The 13649-nt window shown below is 48.0% G+C and overlaps 1 protein-coding gene across 7 annotated transcripts in view; it reads left to right on the top strand.

Moving 5' to 3' along the window:
• Positions 1-13649, top strand: part of FGFR2 (fibroblast growth factor receptor 2) — a 111503-nt gene that overhangs the window by 73380 nt on the left and 24474 nt on the right. For 2 of the 7 annotated variants that reach the window (XM_029932707.1, XM_029932701.1), the window contains 3 exons: positions 169-313; positions 2291-2493; positions 13189-13340. In XM_029932707.1, coding sequence (XP_029788567.1) covers positions 169-313; positions 2291-2493; positions 13189-13340 — 500 coding nt within the window. The remainder of the gene's footprint in view (positions 1-168; positions 314-2290; positions 2494-13188; positions 13341-13649) is intronic. The other 5 variants (XM_029932706.1, XM_029932703.1, XM_029932705.1 and 2 more) reach the window with 3 other exon arrangements.

Genomic DNA, 13649 nt, shown 5'->3' with positions numbered 1-13649 from the left:
GTCGCTCCGTGTCTCTCGGTTGTGGGCTCTGTGGACGGGCTGCAGTCGGAATCTTCTGGTGGCCAGCACCTGCCGGCGCTCCCGGTGTGACGCCTCATGGTTCCACGGCCCCCTCCACAATCATTCCTGGGTCGTCTAGCCTTTTCTCTTGCTTCCCTTGTTTTCTAGGCCGCCGGTGTTAATACCACGGACAAAGAGATTGAGGTTCTCTATATTCGGAATGTAACTTTTGAGGATGCTGGGGAGTATACGTGCTTGGCGGGTAATTCTATTGGGATATCCTTTCACTCAGCATGGTTGACAGTCCTGCCAGGTACATCCTGCTCTTTCTCTCCACGGTTGTTGCCCTTTTCTTGGTTGATTGCTACAAAATTAACACCGCTTCTGTTCGCAGAAAATGGCCCCTTTTATCCGGGCATTAAGATTTTTTTTTAATGTCTAAAATGGTCCCCCAGGGATAAGAAAGTTGCCTTTGGAGATTTCACTTACACTGAGATCCCACCCTCACGTGAACGATCAGGTGAAATTTCACCCTTAAAAAACCCAAAGGGACATTTTTTGTGAGTCACGGAGTCAACGTACAAATTCTCACCCACCCCCGTTTCTCTTAAGGAAGACGTTGAAATTCCTTTGTAACGTACAAAGTAGTTTTTTCTCATCTCAAATTCCATTTCACCGAAATCTCATGGGTACCTTTATTACTTTGTTCCATTCTCTCTTTTTTAATGATATGTAAATAGATGGGTGTCTGTTGAGGTGCCGGGGGAGACCCACCTCTGCACAGAGGGTGCACAGAAGCTGTGTGTTACCTCCCTCGGGAATCGGTGGCTTGCCGCATGGTGCAATAAAGCGGACCCTTGGCTTGCTTTTCCTGCAAAGCATGCTCTTGACATTCGGGCCTGATGTTATTTCTGCCCTGTGGAGAAATCAACATCGGTGAAACCCTGTTGCCTAAGTATCGCTGCTGTCTGGCTCTTTAACCAACATCTCTGTCCTGGTCGAACTTTTCCTGATAATCCCTATCTACTGCATCTGTGTCTTTGTCATTTCCTTCGTGAAACTACGTAGACCAGTTTGCTAGCTCATGATGTTCCACTCCAGTTATTAATTCCGTATTTTTAGAGTACGGTGCCTACCTGCATGCTTATTTGATATCTCGTAAAAATAAATTGATCGTTTCATTTTGTGCTGTGCTGTTGGAGGTTTTGAGTGTCATGCAAGTATTTTTCTGATTAAAATGTATAAGCTTTTAGGATTGCCATTGCATCCATTTCTCCTTTTGTAGTGAGTCTGCTCTGTGAATATTTGCTTTGAAACAATGAGATGCCTCTTAATGTCGAGCTTGCTTTTACCTGCAGTAGTGCATTCTATGGGTGCCTAGTTGACACCTCTTAACCGATTTGCCTGACAGTACTAGCACATTAACTGTAAGAATGCAGTTGGAGAAAACTACTGCTGGAAATAAGCTGCTTGTAGCTTGATGACCATTGAGGACGAAGGAGGGAGCAGATAGGATTGGAAATTGATAGAAGAATGTGCTGCCCGCATGTAATGCCATTTCTATTCTTTAAGGGAAAAATTGTAGCCACATCAGTATAACCAGAAACACACATTTTAAATGGTAATTGATTCAGGAACATTACTAGCTTTTCATGGTACCGATGTAATGATTCTATATTAAAGGCAATTGGGTCTTTAAATGAAATGCATTGATTTGTTTCATTGAATACGATGCTGGTCTGTATTAAGAAATTCGAAACTTTTCCGAACCAGCCTACTGGATGACTGTGTATTTCATGTCATATGGAAGCGTCTTCCTCTGGGGTGAACTGCCCTGTCACATCTTCCTTTGGAAGAGCTTCACCCGAATAAGAGTGAGGTGCCATCCCTCCAGAGGCAGACGTGGGCACTGTTTTTATTTAAGAATTTTTCATTGGATTTGCATCCAAGACCAGCATGGAGGACAGTCCATTCTTTGTAGGTGATTAACTGTCCTTTTGTGCCCGATTGTCTAACAGAACGTAGCTTTGTAGCCTGGAATGCAGAGGTCCCTTGAGACTAGAGAGGGCGGCCGCTTGGGCCCCCGCGGTAAAGCGAGGAGCCCTTGGCGGCTCGCCTTCATTGGGGAGAGGTGCATGGCAGGCCCTCCGCCTGTGCCAGTCTGCAGCATTGAGTCATGGGGGGAATGGTCATCAGCTTGTGTTTCGTTGAACTTTGCCGGGGTGCCTCCAGCCTGTGTCCTAACTCTGTGGCCTGCTTATCTGTTCCTCCCCTGTGGTCTGCATAACAGCTCCTGTAAGAGAGAAGGAGATTACGGCTTCCCCAGACTACCTGGAGATAGCCATTTACTGCATAGGGGTCTTCCTAATTGCCTGTATGGTGGTGACGGTCATCTTGTGCCGAATGAAGACCACGACCAAGAAGCCAGACTTCAGCAGCCAGCCAGCTGTGCACAAGCTGACCAAGCGTATCCCCTTGCGGAGACAGGTAACAGAAAGTAGATAAAGAGTTTGAAGAAATTTACTCCTCCCCCACATCCCAGCCAGCCCTCGGTCTCTTTCTCTGCGCGGATGCCATCTACTTCCGTGAGCTTCCCTGTGCGAGTGGTCCCAACATGCGTCTTCCTGGCCGTCCAGTTAGTATTTGGGGATGGGGGAGTCAAGTCCTGGTGCATCGGGTGGGGGTTGGGGGTCAATCGAGTCAAGTTCCAAGGGCGAGAGAGCATGATGGCGTGAGTCTCTGGGAGCTAGTCAGCAGCACTGGAAATAACACAGGGAGGTAATGCCCTTATGTCTTTGAGGCTCAAGTGTAGCGGTCTTTTTGAATCATAGGCCACTCTTGTCCCCCGTGATCTGATGCTTTTGTGGAGGCGGGCTTATGCCACGAGTTAGAAAGGCACGGACTCCAGTTCTCTCTGACTTATTTTTTTTTAAATCAAGGTCAGAAACTTATGCCCCGGAGATGAATCTGAACGACTGGCTTGATTTAAACCAGACTGTGATGTCTCTCTTAACTGGGTTTTGGCTTGACCTCTCTGGGTCTTAAAATAGAAATGTATGCATATATTATGTTAGTGTTAATCGTTCACAAGTGTGGCTGTGGATTTGGTGGTAGAATGATTTTTATATTGAATGAGCAACAGATTGTTTTCAGCCTCGTGTCTGGTCTTTGGCAGTTAACTTTTTTGCTTGAGTGTGCGTCCTGATTGGTTTAATTTTGCTTTGGGGAGACAGGGCCACCCAGAGCCCCTCCACCTCTGCTTTAAATGTTTTTTTTTAAATGTTTTTTATTTATTTTTGAGAGACAGAGAGAGACCATGTGAGCAGGGGAGGGTCAGAGAGAGAGGGAGATACAGAATCCGAAGCAGGCTCCAGGCTCTGAGCTGTCAGCACAGAGCCCGATGTGGGGCTCGAATCCACGAACCGTGAGATCATGACCTGAGCCGAAGTTGGACGCTTAACCGACTGAGCCACCCAGGCGCCCCTCTACCTCTGCTTTAAACCCGGCCTCAAAGCCAATGGGACAGGATAGGCACAGACTCTTTCCCTCTGTGTTCATGAAGACAGAAGGGGAAAGCAGATGTGAACAGAAAGCATTTACAAGTCAAGGATTTGGAACTCTGTTCTGGAAAGGGTATTTCCTTTTTTTTTTTTTTTTTTTTTAATGTTTATTTATTATTGAGACAGAGAGAAATAGAGCATGAGTGGGGGAGGGGCAGAGAGACAGGGAGACACAGAATCCGAAGCAGGCTCCAGGCTCTGAGCTGTCAGCACAGAGTCCGACGTGGGGCTTGAACCCACGAACCGTGAGATCGTGACCTGAGATGAATCCGGACACTTAACCGACTGAGCCCCTCAGGGCCCCAAAAGGTGTTTCTTTTAAAACAACACGTAAAACGGCCTCACTCACTGGCTCTGTTTCAGTGCGCACTTCAGGAGAATTTACGGGGCACTTGTTAAAATTGCAGATTCCTCAGTCTTAGTCCCAGTCTAGTTGCTTAGGTCATGAATAGGACCAGGGATCCGTATGGTAAGCAGGCCCTTCAGTGATTCTGAAATGCGCTCCGAGAAACTCTGGGTTAATCCCAGCTCTGCCCCTCCTGAGACTTCAGGTGGCGATGGCATTTTCTGGATCAGGCGTTAGGACGGATTAGGAACCAGTTGGCCAGCCGCGGTTTGGCACCGCACTGGCCTTCTCAACCCGGCTCCAGGTTCCGGGCTGAATGGGCCCTTGTTGACTCCTTTGAAGCCACATATCAAGCAGTCCTTTCTTCTTCCTAGAGGCCGAGGATGGCATTTGGAGCATGTGTCAAGTGCAGGTGATTGCCCAAATTGTGTCTAGAGCAAGGGATATAAAGGTACCCATCGGGTCACTCCGGCCACCAAGAATGTTATTATTATTGAAGGGATACCACTGTCATTCTTGGGGCTACAGAAGTGATGACGGGGCTGCTTGCCTGACTTTGGGAGAATCCGGTTCGAAGGTGACGCTTACATGGCCAGATAGTGCTTTCAGTGACATCCAGGTGCTGTGGCCACCCCTTCCCTCCGTCCTCCTTCCCAGTCACCTCTGGGCCCTTCTTACAGCCGCCATCTTGAGAACCTGACCTCAGGGAGTTGAGAAAGGGTGTTCCCAGCTCTATGATTTTTATTTTTTTCCTAATAGGGGAAACTGCTACCTTCTGGAGGAAACCCTACAATTTGGTGTAACTAGACCATTGTCCCATAATGATGTCATCTTTTTTTTTTCTGCAGCTGTTACAATGTTCTTCCTTTTACTTCCATGTACATGACGCAGCTGCCTTTAACATCTCTTTGACTCAACCCTAGTCATCGTATTTTCGTTTCTCTTTGGCTGACTGGCCTTTCTTCTTTGTCCGTCTCCACCTCGGTTGGTCACGCTTCCTTCACATCCCTGTGTCACCAAAGAGAATATCAGGTCTTCTCCTTTCTCCTTCCCCCCCCTCCCCTGCTTCCTTTCTTTATAATTTCCCGAGTGCTTGGTCTGACCCGGGTGCCATGCAAGACATTGCGTGTCGTCTTCACCAGTGGTTCCGAGGTTATTTGGGGGTCCCCACATGGAACGGAGGGGTCTTGGGTTGCAGCGGGGTCAAGTAGAATAAAGCAGCAGAGGAAAGTGCACAAATTCCAGTCCCCAGGAAGAAAACCAGTCTGGGAGGTTAGTTTATTTGGGGGAATGTTGACACACCTTAGCTCCTCATATATGTCGAAATGGGCTGTGTGATTCTTTACAAAGAATGCTCCATCAGTAAGCATGGACCCTCTGGCAGAGAAGGAGATGCCTATCAGGTATCTGGATAAAAGAGGGTTATTGGAGTGTAGCTGGAGTGCAAAGCCCCATCAAGGCCGGCAGAGACGATGACAGAGAAAATACCACGGAGATGCCAAGCATGCCTTCCCCTGGCGACAGGTGAGCTGTCATCACATGTCTTGAGGACGGGTTGTTCCTGGTTATTTGCGAGGCCACTTTTCATGCTGTATTTGCCCAGCCCCCTCTACCACGCTGGTAGCGCCGAGTCTTTAAGATGGAGTCCCGAGGGTTTGCTTCTTGGCCCTGACCCTCGCCCCTCCCCCAACACACACACACACACACACACACACACACACACACACACACACACACCATCTCACTCAACTCCATCCATCACTCTTCTTTCTCCCTTTAGAACAAGAGGAGTCATTTTTCCTTTCTTTTCTCTTTCCTTCTTCTTTTAATCCTACTGTGAGTTTTTCCTTCTTGACATTTACTGGTTCAGTCATTTACCGGACAGTCTGTTACAGAATGTCTCGCTGTGTTGTTGTTTTTTTTTTTCCGAGTCAAACATACTTGGCTCCAGTAGTTAAGAAGAAGTTCCTTGTGTTCACTTCCCAGTAATTAGGAAGTTTTTGAGGCTCTTTATGAATTTTGATGCTTGAGGAAAGAGAGAAGGTTTTAGTCGGAGGAGGCAGGTGGCCCCCGGCGTCTCCCTGGGTCCCTTGATGGGGCTCACCCTGTCTTCAGTGCTGGGGCTCAGACACCAGGCAGGTCACTGGTGCACCTGCTTCTGTTCCTTTGGCATCAGTGTGATCGAGGGGGCCAGCCCAGAGAGGGTGTCCTCATGAGCTTGTCCACTCTCACAGGTGTCGCAGCTGCCGGTGGACAGCCACAGTCATTGTGAGGCAGCTTTTGCACACCCACGAGTTCAGACGAGGGCTTCCCTTTCCGCGTGCTGCACACACGAGCGGGGGGCGTCGGTGGGGAGGGGTGCAGAGGAAACTGGGCTGTTTGCTCAGGAGGCGCGTGGTATCGCTGGGTTTGGTGAATCAGTTTTTTGGTGAGTACCTAAGATTCCTTCCCTGGAGCCAGAAGTTTCCACAGGGCAGGATGGACATTTAACTTTTGCCGGAAACCCATAACCCGTGTCCTGGGTAGGGACACACATGTGCCTACAGCACACACACCTGCCGCCTCTGAGACGGGCCTGCAGGGTATTGTTTTCCTGAGGCTTTGGTTTCACCCTCTTGGTTGCTGACATGAGTAGATCAAGGTCCTCTTTTTTTTAATGTTTTATTTATTTTTGAGAAGGAGACAGACAGTACGAGCAGGGGACAGGCAGAGAGAGAGGGAGACACAGAATCTAAAGTAGACTCCAGGCTCTGAGCTGTCAGCACAGATCCTGGCACGGGGCTTGAACTCATGAACCATGAGGTCATGACCTGAGCTGAAGTCAGACGCTTAACCGACTGAGCCACCCAGGTGCCCCAAGGTCATCTTTTTTTTTTTTTTTTAACAATATCTGAGGTAAGTGGCGTGTTCCCAGGGACCTCATGAACAGGACAGAAGATGTGACGGAACCGGCTGGCTGTATGTGACTCAGGAGCCATCTTTGGGGGCTGTGCATTTGTGGTTATTAAACACGCTGAACTCTCTGAAGGAGGGTTTCCCTTCTAGAAGCTCATTCACTGTCTAGGAGCTCAGTGTCATGATCTCGGCAGATTGTCCATGTTTTGGTTAGTCAGATGGTCTAATGAGATCTCCCTGGTTCCGGAAAACACGTGGGTAATTAGGGTGGTCCTAGATCGCTAACTGGAATCTGTCCTTTCACGTGGGTGCCTCGCAGCCTTGAAAGACAGGACAGTTTGAGATCTGGTTTGGATTTCGGCTGATGGGATCCTCCAGGAGACACCAGCCTGGCTAGGACCGATGAGCCGTTGCTTTGATGGGTTCACTCACGGAATCCGGGCAGCAGCCCGGGGGAGGCAGAGACCCAGTGAGGGAGAAAGTGATAAACCGCCTTGTCTAATGACTTAAATATTATTGTGGAGGGAAACAGAATTTAACAGAGGCAGACACCCTTTACCCCAGCCACCTGGGTTGAGGTGGTGGAAGCATTTTGTTTGGACATTGGAGAGGGGTGGGCAGGGCTTAGAGCAAAAGCATGTTAAGTCGGGGCCTCAATATTCTGGTTTCATGGACCCACAGCATCAGCCCTCCCTTCCTTGCCTCTGCCTGCCTTGTTTTCTGTGAGCCCCCCCCCTCTGTTCAGTCGAATCTAGTGTACAGAGATGACACTGTTTCTCGGTGGCCCTTTAAAAAGAAAAGAAACAAGCCACTTCCTTGCTTAATCTCCCATATATACTATGGAAATACGCAAAAGGCACATTTCATTAGCAGCTTGATTGATGGCACGTGTTAGAGATTCCATCGAGGGGGTAGCTGAATGGAGACAGAAAACAACATACGTGCTAGAAATGTGGCCCGCCAGGTTTGAGGAGTGTGAAGGCCGTGTTAACGTGTATTGTTTGCCAGTAACTTAATTATCACCGTTAATGGACTCCTTTTATTTTATTTATTTATTTATATTTTTTAATAGTTTATTTTTGAATTGGTTTCCATAATATACCCAGTGCTTCCTCCACAAGTGTCCCCCACCATGACCATCACCCCCTTCCCTCCCTCCCCCTCCCCCTTCAGTCCATGGTTCGTTTTCAGTATTCAGTAGTCTTTCATGATTTGTGTCCTTTTAAATTAGATAGAATATCCAACGGGAAAGATAATGATTTTGTGCGTGCGCACGCACGCCCACACACACACACACACACAAAAGTGATAGTCTGATAGTCCAAATTTAGCCCCGGGATTCACAGGCGGGCGGTGGGAATTACTTGAGGGTGCCGGTCAGAAGGAAAGAAACTCCAGCAGAATGCAGTGTTTGATGGAGGAGTCCGTCCCCTGCGGAGGATTGTGCCAAGCCCCGGAAGCACATTTGCTCTCAGCAGAAACGGAGGGAAGAGAAAGCCAGCCAACCATTACAGTCCCAGAGGGGATTTTAGAAGCTCAGTAAAAATGCATGGAGGTCAAATTAAGATATACTTTCAGAGACAGAGAGATCAGATTCTGTAGTTTCTTATACTTTTGGCATTTTCTTACCTTTCTTCCGCTTTGTGCTTTTGACAAAAGTATTTTCCAGATGTGTACATTGGATATAAACCTCTCCACTTAATCTGGACAAAATTTCCCTAAGCAATCCTGTTTGTAAATGCAGTTTTAAAGTTTTAATAGTAACAATAGCACCAGAATTTGTAAAGGGGTTCGGTTTTCAAAGCTTTCGCACTGAAACCTTGTTGAGATTGGAGGAAGATGCAGATGTACGTGAACTTCTGCCATCGCTCGATGGGCGGAGATTCCTTTCGGGTTATAGGTTAGCCACAGAGCAGTTAACTTCTGACTGTTAAGTTTCTCTTTTCTTCAGTGGCTGCTAAGGCATATTTGTCATTAGGATGTTCTTATGCTTTCCCCTTCCCAGGGACCGACCCCTGACTCCCAGATCCTTTATTCCTTGGGTTTGCTCTTTGACTTTGCTGGGGCCCCGACCCCTCCTGGCTGTGAGCAGAGTGCCTCATCTTGCAAACCAGGAAGGCATGTCCTGTCCTGCAGTCAGCCTTCCAACGCCATTTGGGTTTCGTTCTTCCCAGAGCGCACAGTATGACAGCAACTCCCACATAAAACAGCCCCAGGCTCCGGATCTTCCGAGTTCCCCAGAGGAGGGTGCCAGCCAAGGGCTCTCTTGGATCTGGGCAGCAAAGGATTCCAAAAAGGCGTTAGGAAGAACGATTGTGATGGCGGTAGCAAATATTAACCAAACTCTGAGCAAGTGCCAGGCTCAGCACTAAATGCTTTATGGGTGTGACCTCATTTTCCCCTCATGGTAAGTCTGTGGGGTAGGAGATTTTCTGGTTTCCTTTGAGCAGGTAGGAAACTCTAGTTTAGGAAGATTAAATGACTTCCAAAGGGCTCAGAGTTGGCCAGCATTGGAACTGGCACGTGGCCCCCAGTTGATCAGAGAGCAGCACCCCATGTTGTAAACGGTTAGCAGAGGAAGGGTACCAACCCGGGTTGGCTGCTTGGCCAGGCCTGGTCACTGGGGAGCCCACAAGAGAGGATGCAGAGATGCCACAAAACCCAGCCCAGTAGTGCAGAGAAAGCTACGAAAGCAATGCTCTCATTGTTTATTTGTTTCTTTTTAAGTTTATTTATTTAGAGAGAAGGAGAGAGAGAGCGGGGGAGGGGCAGAGAGAGAGAATCTTAAGCAGGCTCCGCACTCAGCACAGAGCCTGACGCAGACTCAATCCTGTGACCATGAGATCATGACCTGAGCCAATATCAAGAGTAGAATCAGTTGCTCAACTGAGCCACCCAGGTGCCTCATGTGATCTCCTCATTTCTAACTCCTTTAGAGGTCACTGCGTTTCAAGTACATGTGCTCTGCTTTTTTTCCCCTCCTGTGACAGTTTGATCTTCCTAAGTTCAGATCCCTACTATCCTAAAAATTATTTTTATTGTTAAAGAAAATGCTTCTTCTAAAACGTAAAAAGAAATACATATGCCTGGTCATACAGTTCAAATGGCTTGGAAAGTTCTGAGGTCAGGTGAGTCCTGCCTCTTCCCTCAACTGTCTCTGTCTCTGTCTCTGAAGGTTAGCTACTACCCAGTCTCTTCTATATTGGTCCTGAAAGTTCAGAAATGTTGTGTTCGTACACCCCACATGGGGAGACTGCCTCCCTACGCAGTTCTCTGTAAACCTTGCTGATAAGAGCAGAGGGTTGTGAGGACACGCCTCTTCACCCAGAACCGTGCCCCCTCCGCCTTCCCGTGGGGCTTCCCCTGGTCATCGTCATCGGTGGCAGCATACCAGATGCAGTGATAATGGAATTCTGGAATGCCTGTGGGTCTGGTGATGGCAGGCTACGTGGCCTTCCTTGTGGGGAGAGTCGCAGCTGTAGAATTTGCCAGACCGCGGCCATTGAGGGACCTGTATTGTCTCATCTCAAGGCTGACTTTTACAGGTCTGGTTGGTTTGTGTTGGCTGTGACCCTCAAGGCCAAGTTCCCCTTGCAGTGAACGGTGCTTTTTGCCTCTTCGTGTGGGAGGACTTTCCAGAACTTTCCAGAAGATGTTTTTTGTCTTTGAAAACACTAGCCTCCTTTTGTATTCATAGCACATGGCCTTGATGCAGGATACTAGGATTCAGGGAAGCATCTTTGGCCAAACCCAGTCCTAAATCTTTCTGATGCCTTCTCTGTGGATGGAGCCCAGGACTTTTGAGTGGTCGCTGAAAACCGTGTACGTCTTAACGTTCTTTGAAAGACCCTGGTTTCTGGGGGCCCTGCCGCTGAGTCCGTGTAGTGCAGTGAGTTGGGGCCCATGTGGAGTCTGGAGGGGGGGGTTCCAGGTTGTGTGTTTGGCTGGGGTGCGGTCCCTGCCTCGTCCCTGGCGTTAATGGGGAGCAGGACTGGATTCTATGGGAGTTCACGCAGTTACCTTTTGTCCTTTTCTCCTCCTGCCATTTGAGTGCTTGGATACTTGAGTGTGAGACCTCAGCCTCCTGGAGCCAAATCCATCCACGAAGTCTCTCTCAGCTCCAGGAGTAATGATTCTTCAGCTCCTTTTTAAAGAAAAGTTCTTTACGACACTCACGGGGAATGACATTGCTCACACTCTCTGTGTAGTCAAGCTCAGGAGTGAATGCCCCTGTCAGAAGACTGCTCAGAAAGGCTCAGGAATGTTCTCTTGTACCTTTTAAAAGATAATAGAAATTCTGGGTTAAAAAATCACACACATCTTGATTTTATTTTATGTTTTTATTTTTGAGAGAGAGAAAGTGAGTGAGCATGAGCGGGGGAGGGGCAGAGAGAGAGGGAGAGAGAGAATCCCAAGGAGGCTCTGAACGATCCCCACATCAGCACCACGCCTGATATGGGGATCGATCCCATGAATCATGAGCTCATGACCTGAGCCCAAATCTAGACTCAGATGCTTAACTGACTGAGCCCCCCAGATGCTCCATGCATCTTGATTTTAATAGTGAAACCAACTTTCTATTCCTAAAATGACCCCCTCCCCTGCCACCACCCCACACCAGTTCATTCTGGGGCATCTTCTTGGGTTTCTCCCTGCCTTCAGGGCAACTTGGTCAATGAAGATTTTCTAAATAGGACTTTCCTGGGGAAGTACAGGTCTTCCTGTTCCCAGAGGAAATGGTTCAAACTCTACCCTGCAAAACTCTACCCATTCCACTACTTATGTTCATCTGTGCTTGGTCTTTGCCGCCTTAACTTAAAATGTATATTTGGGGGCGCCTGGGGGGTTCTATTGGTTGCATGTCTGACTTCAGCTCTGGTCATGGTCTCCTAGTTTGTGAGTTTGAGCCCTACATCGGGCTCTCTGCTGTCAACACAGAGCCTGCTTCGGATCTTCTGTCCCCCTTTCCCTCCCCCGCTCATTCTCTCTCTTATTTTCCTCTTCTCGCTCTCTCAAATAAATAAATTAATTAATAAATAAAACCTAAAAAAAAAAAAAGCTGTGTTGGTAAGCACAGCTGGGGAGTCCTGTTGACCTGGGCAGTCTTGTGGGGACAGAACCAGAGAGGGACTCGGGGCTGCTGTGACGAACCACATTAAACCTCATGTTCCAACTTTCTTGAGCCAAAGTCTTGTTTATGGTTTAGAATGAGGTGGTGGTCAAGCAGCCCACGGTTGTACCAGGATTGCGTAGTCATCCTCAGAATTGATTGACCTTCAAGTGGGGCACCTGGGTGGCTCAGTTGGTTAAGTGTCCAACTTCGGCTCAGATCATGATCTCACGGTTCGTGAGTTTGAGCCCCATGTTGGGCTCTGTGCTGACGGCTCAGAGCCTGGAGCCTGCTTCAGGTTCTGTGTCTGCCTCTCTCTCTGCCCCTCCCCCACTTACTCTCTGTCTCTCTCAAAAATAATAAACATTAAAAAAAAATTGACCTTCCAGTGGGCTCTGCGTGTGTTTTCCTCATAGAAAGTAGCAGAGGGGAGAGGCTATATTTAAGAAGTAACCATTTTATCAGACACAGACCGAAACGGTTAGGGGTGAATAAGAAAACTCAGTGAAGCCCTTGCAATCTTCAGGTGGGAGAGGAGATTTTCCACATGATTACAAATACATGGATGTTTTTTTTTTCCTCCTTGACTCTTTGTCCCACGTGTTCAATCCACTCGTGTCTACAAAGTGAAGCTGACAAGAGGCGGTTGGTTACCATTGAATGGCCTGGGCATCACCAGGTTCCAGAAAGCCTGGGGAGAAGCAGAGAATGGCCCTCAGTGCCTGGGTCTCCGGTTAGCTTGACTTGAGACACTTGGAGCTATGGGGTGCCCTTCACATTCAAATCCTAGAGCTTGTTCCTTGAGACATTTGGCTTTTCATTCCAAAAGACAGATACGATATCAGATAGCTGATTTTCTTAAAAAGTTTTAATGGAATTTCATAGATAAGGAGTTGACTCGTGATCTGAGCTGGTCTATGGGGACATTGGTCTTGGGGGGCTCTGGGACAGGTAAAAAGGCAATAATGAAGCTCACGGGGCTGTTGCTGTGTCCTCGGGTGACTGTTCTGAGGAATTCGGACAGAAAACTGACTTATATCTTGATCGGGTACTGTCTAAAAATGTTTGGAAACCTGGTCTTGGGCACATAGGACATGGGTGAAATATGGTGCTGCCAAGATGGGAAGACAGAGGACTTAGACAAATCAAATTCCTGACTTTGGCCAGCGCCCCCACCTTTCTTCCTGAGAATCGACCATCTGGCTGGGCTCTGGCCGGCTGCCAGCCTTCTCAGGTAGAACCAGGATTACATCTGCGTCTTTGCATTTTGTATCCAGGTTTCTGCCGAGTCCAGCTCCTCCATGAACTCCAACACCCCGCTGGTGAGGATAACCACACGCCTCTCCTCAACAGCAGACACCCCCATGCTGGCAGGGGTCTCCGAGTATGAGCTGCCAGAAGATCCAAAGTGGGAGTTTCCGAGAGATAAGTGAGTACTTCCATTGGACGCATCCCCAGTGGAGTCTTAGGTATAAATGGGGATGTTGGATTGACGTTTTCTTTTTATGGTCCTTAACTGCAAAAGGTCATGTCTGAGGATGTCAACAGGAGTGAGTGAGATGGTATTTCTAAATAACCAACTCCTGAGAAAGAAAAGAATTGATTCTCTCGCTCACTTTGAATCATTCTTTAAAAACAGCTACTAGGCATGGCTGGTCTCCAAACAAGATGGTACCTTGTTAGCATTTCTTTTTCTTTTACTGTTTAGATCATTCAGACCTAGTAACATGGATGAAGG

This window comes from Suricata suricatta, chromosome 2 (genome assembly GCF_006229205.1).
Source record: "Suricata suricatta isolate VVHF042 chromosome 2, meerkat_22Aug2017_6uvM2_HiC, whole genome shotgun sequence".
Classification (NCBI taxonomy): Eukaryota; Metazoa; Chordata; class Mammalia; order Carnivora; family Herpestidae; genus Suricata; species Suricata suricatta.
Note: the sequence above shows the minus strand (reverse complement) of the source record. Positions and strands in the feature narration are given on the sequence as shown.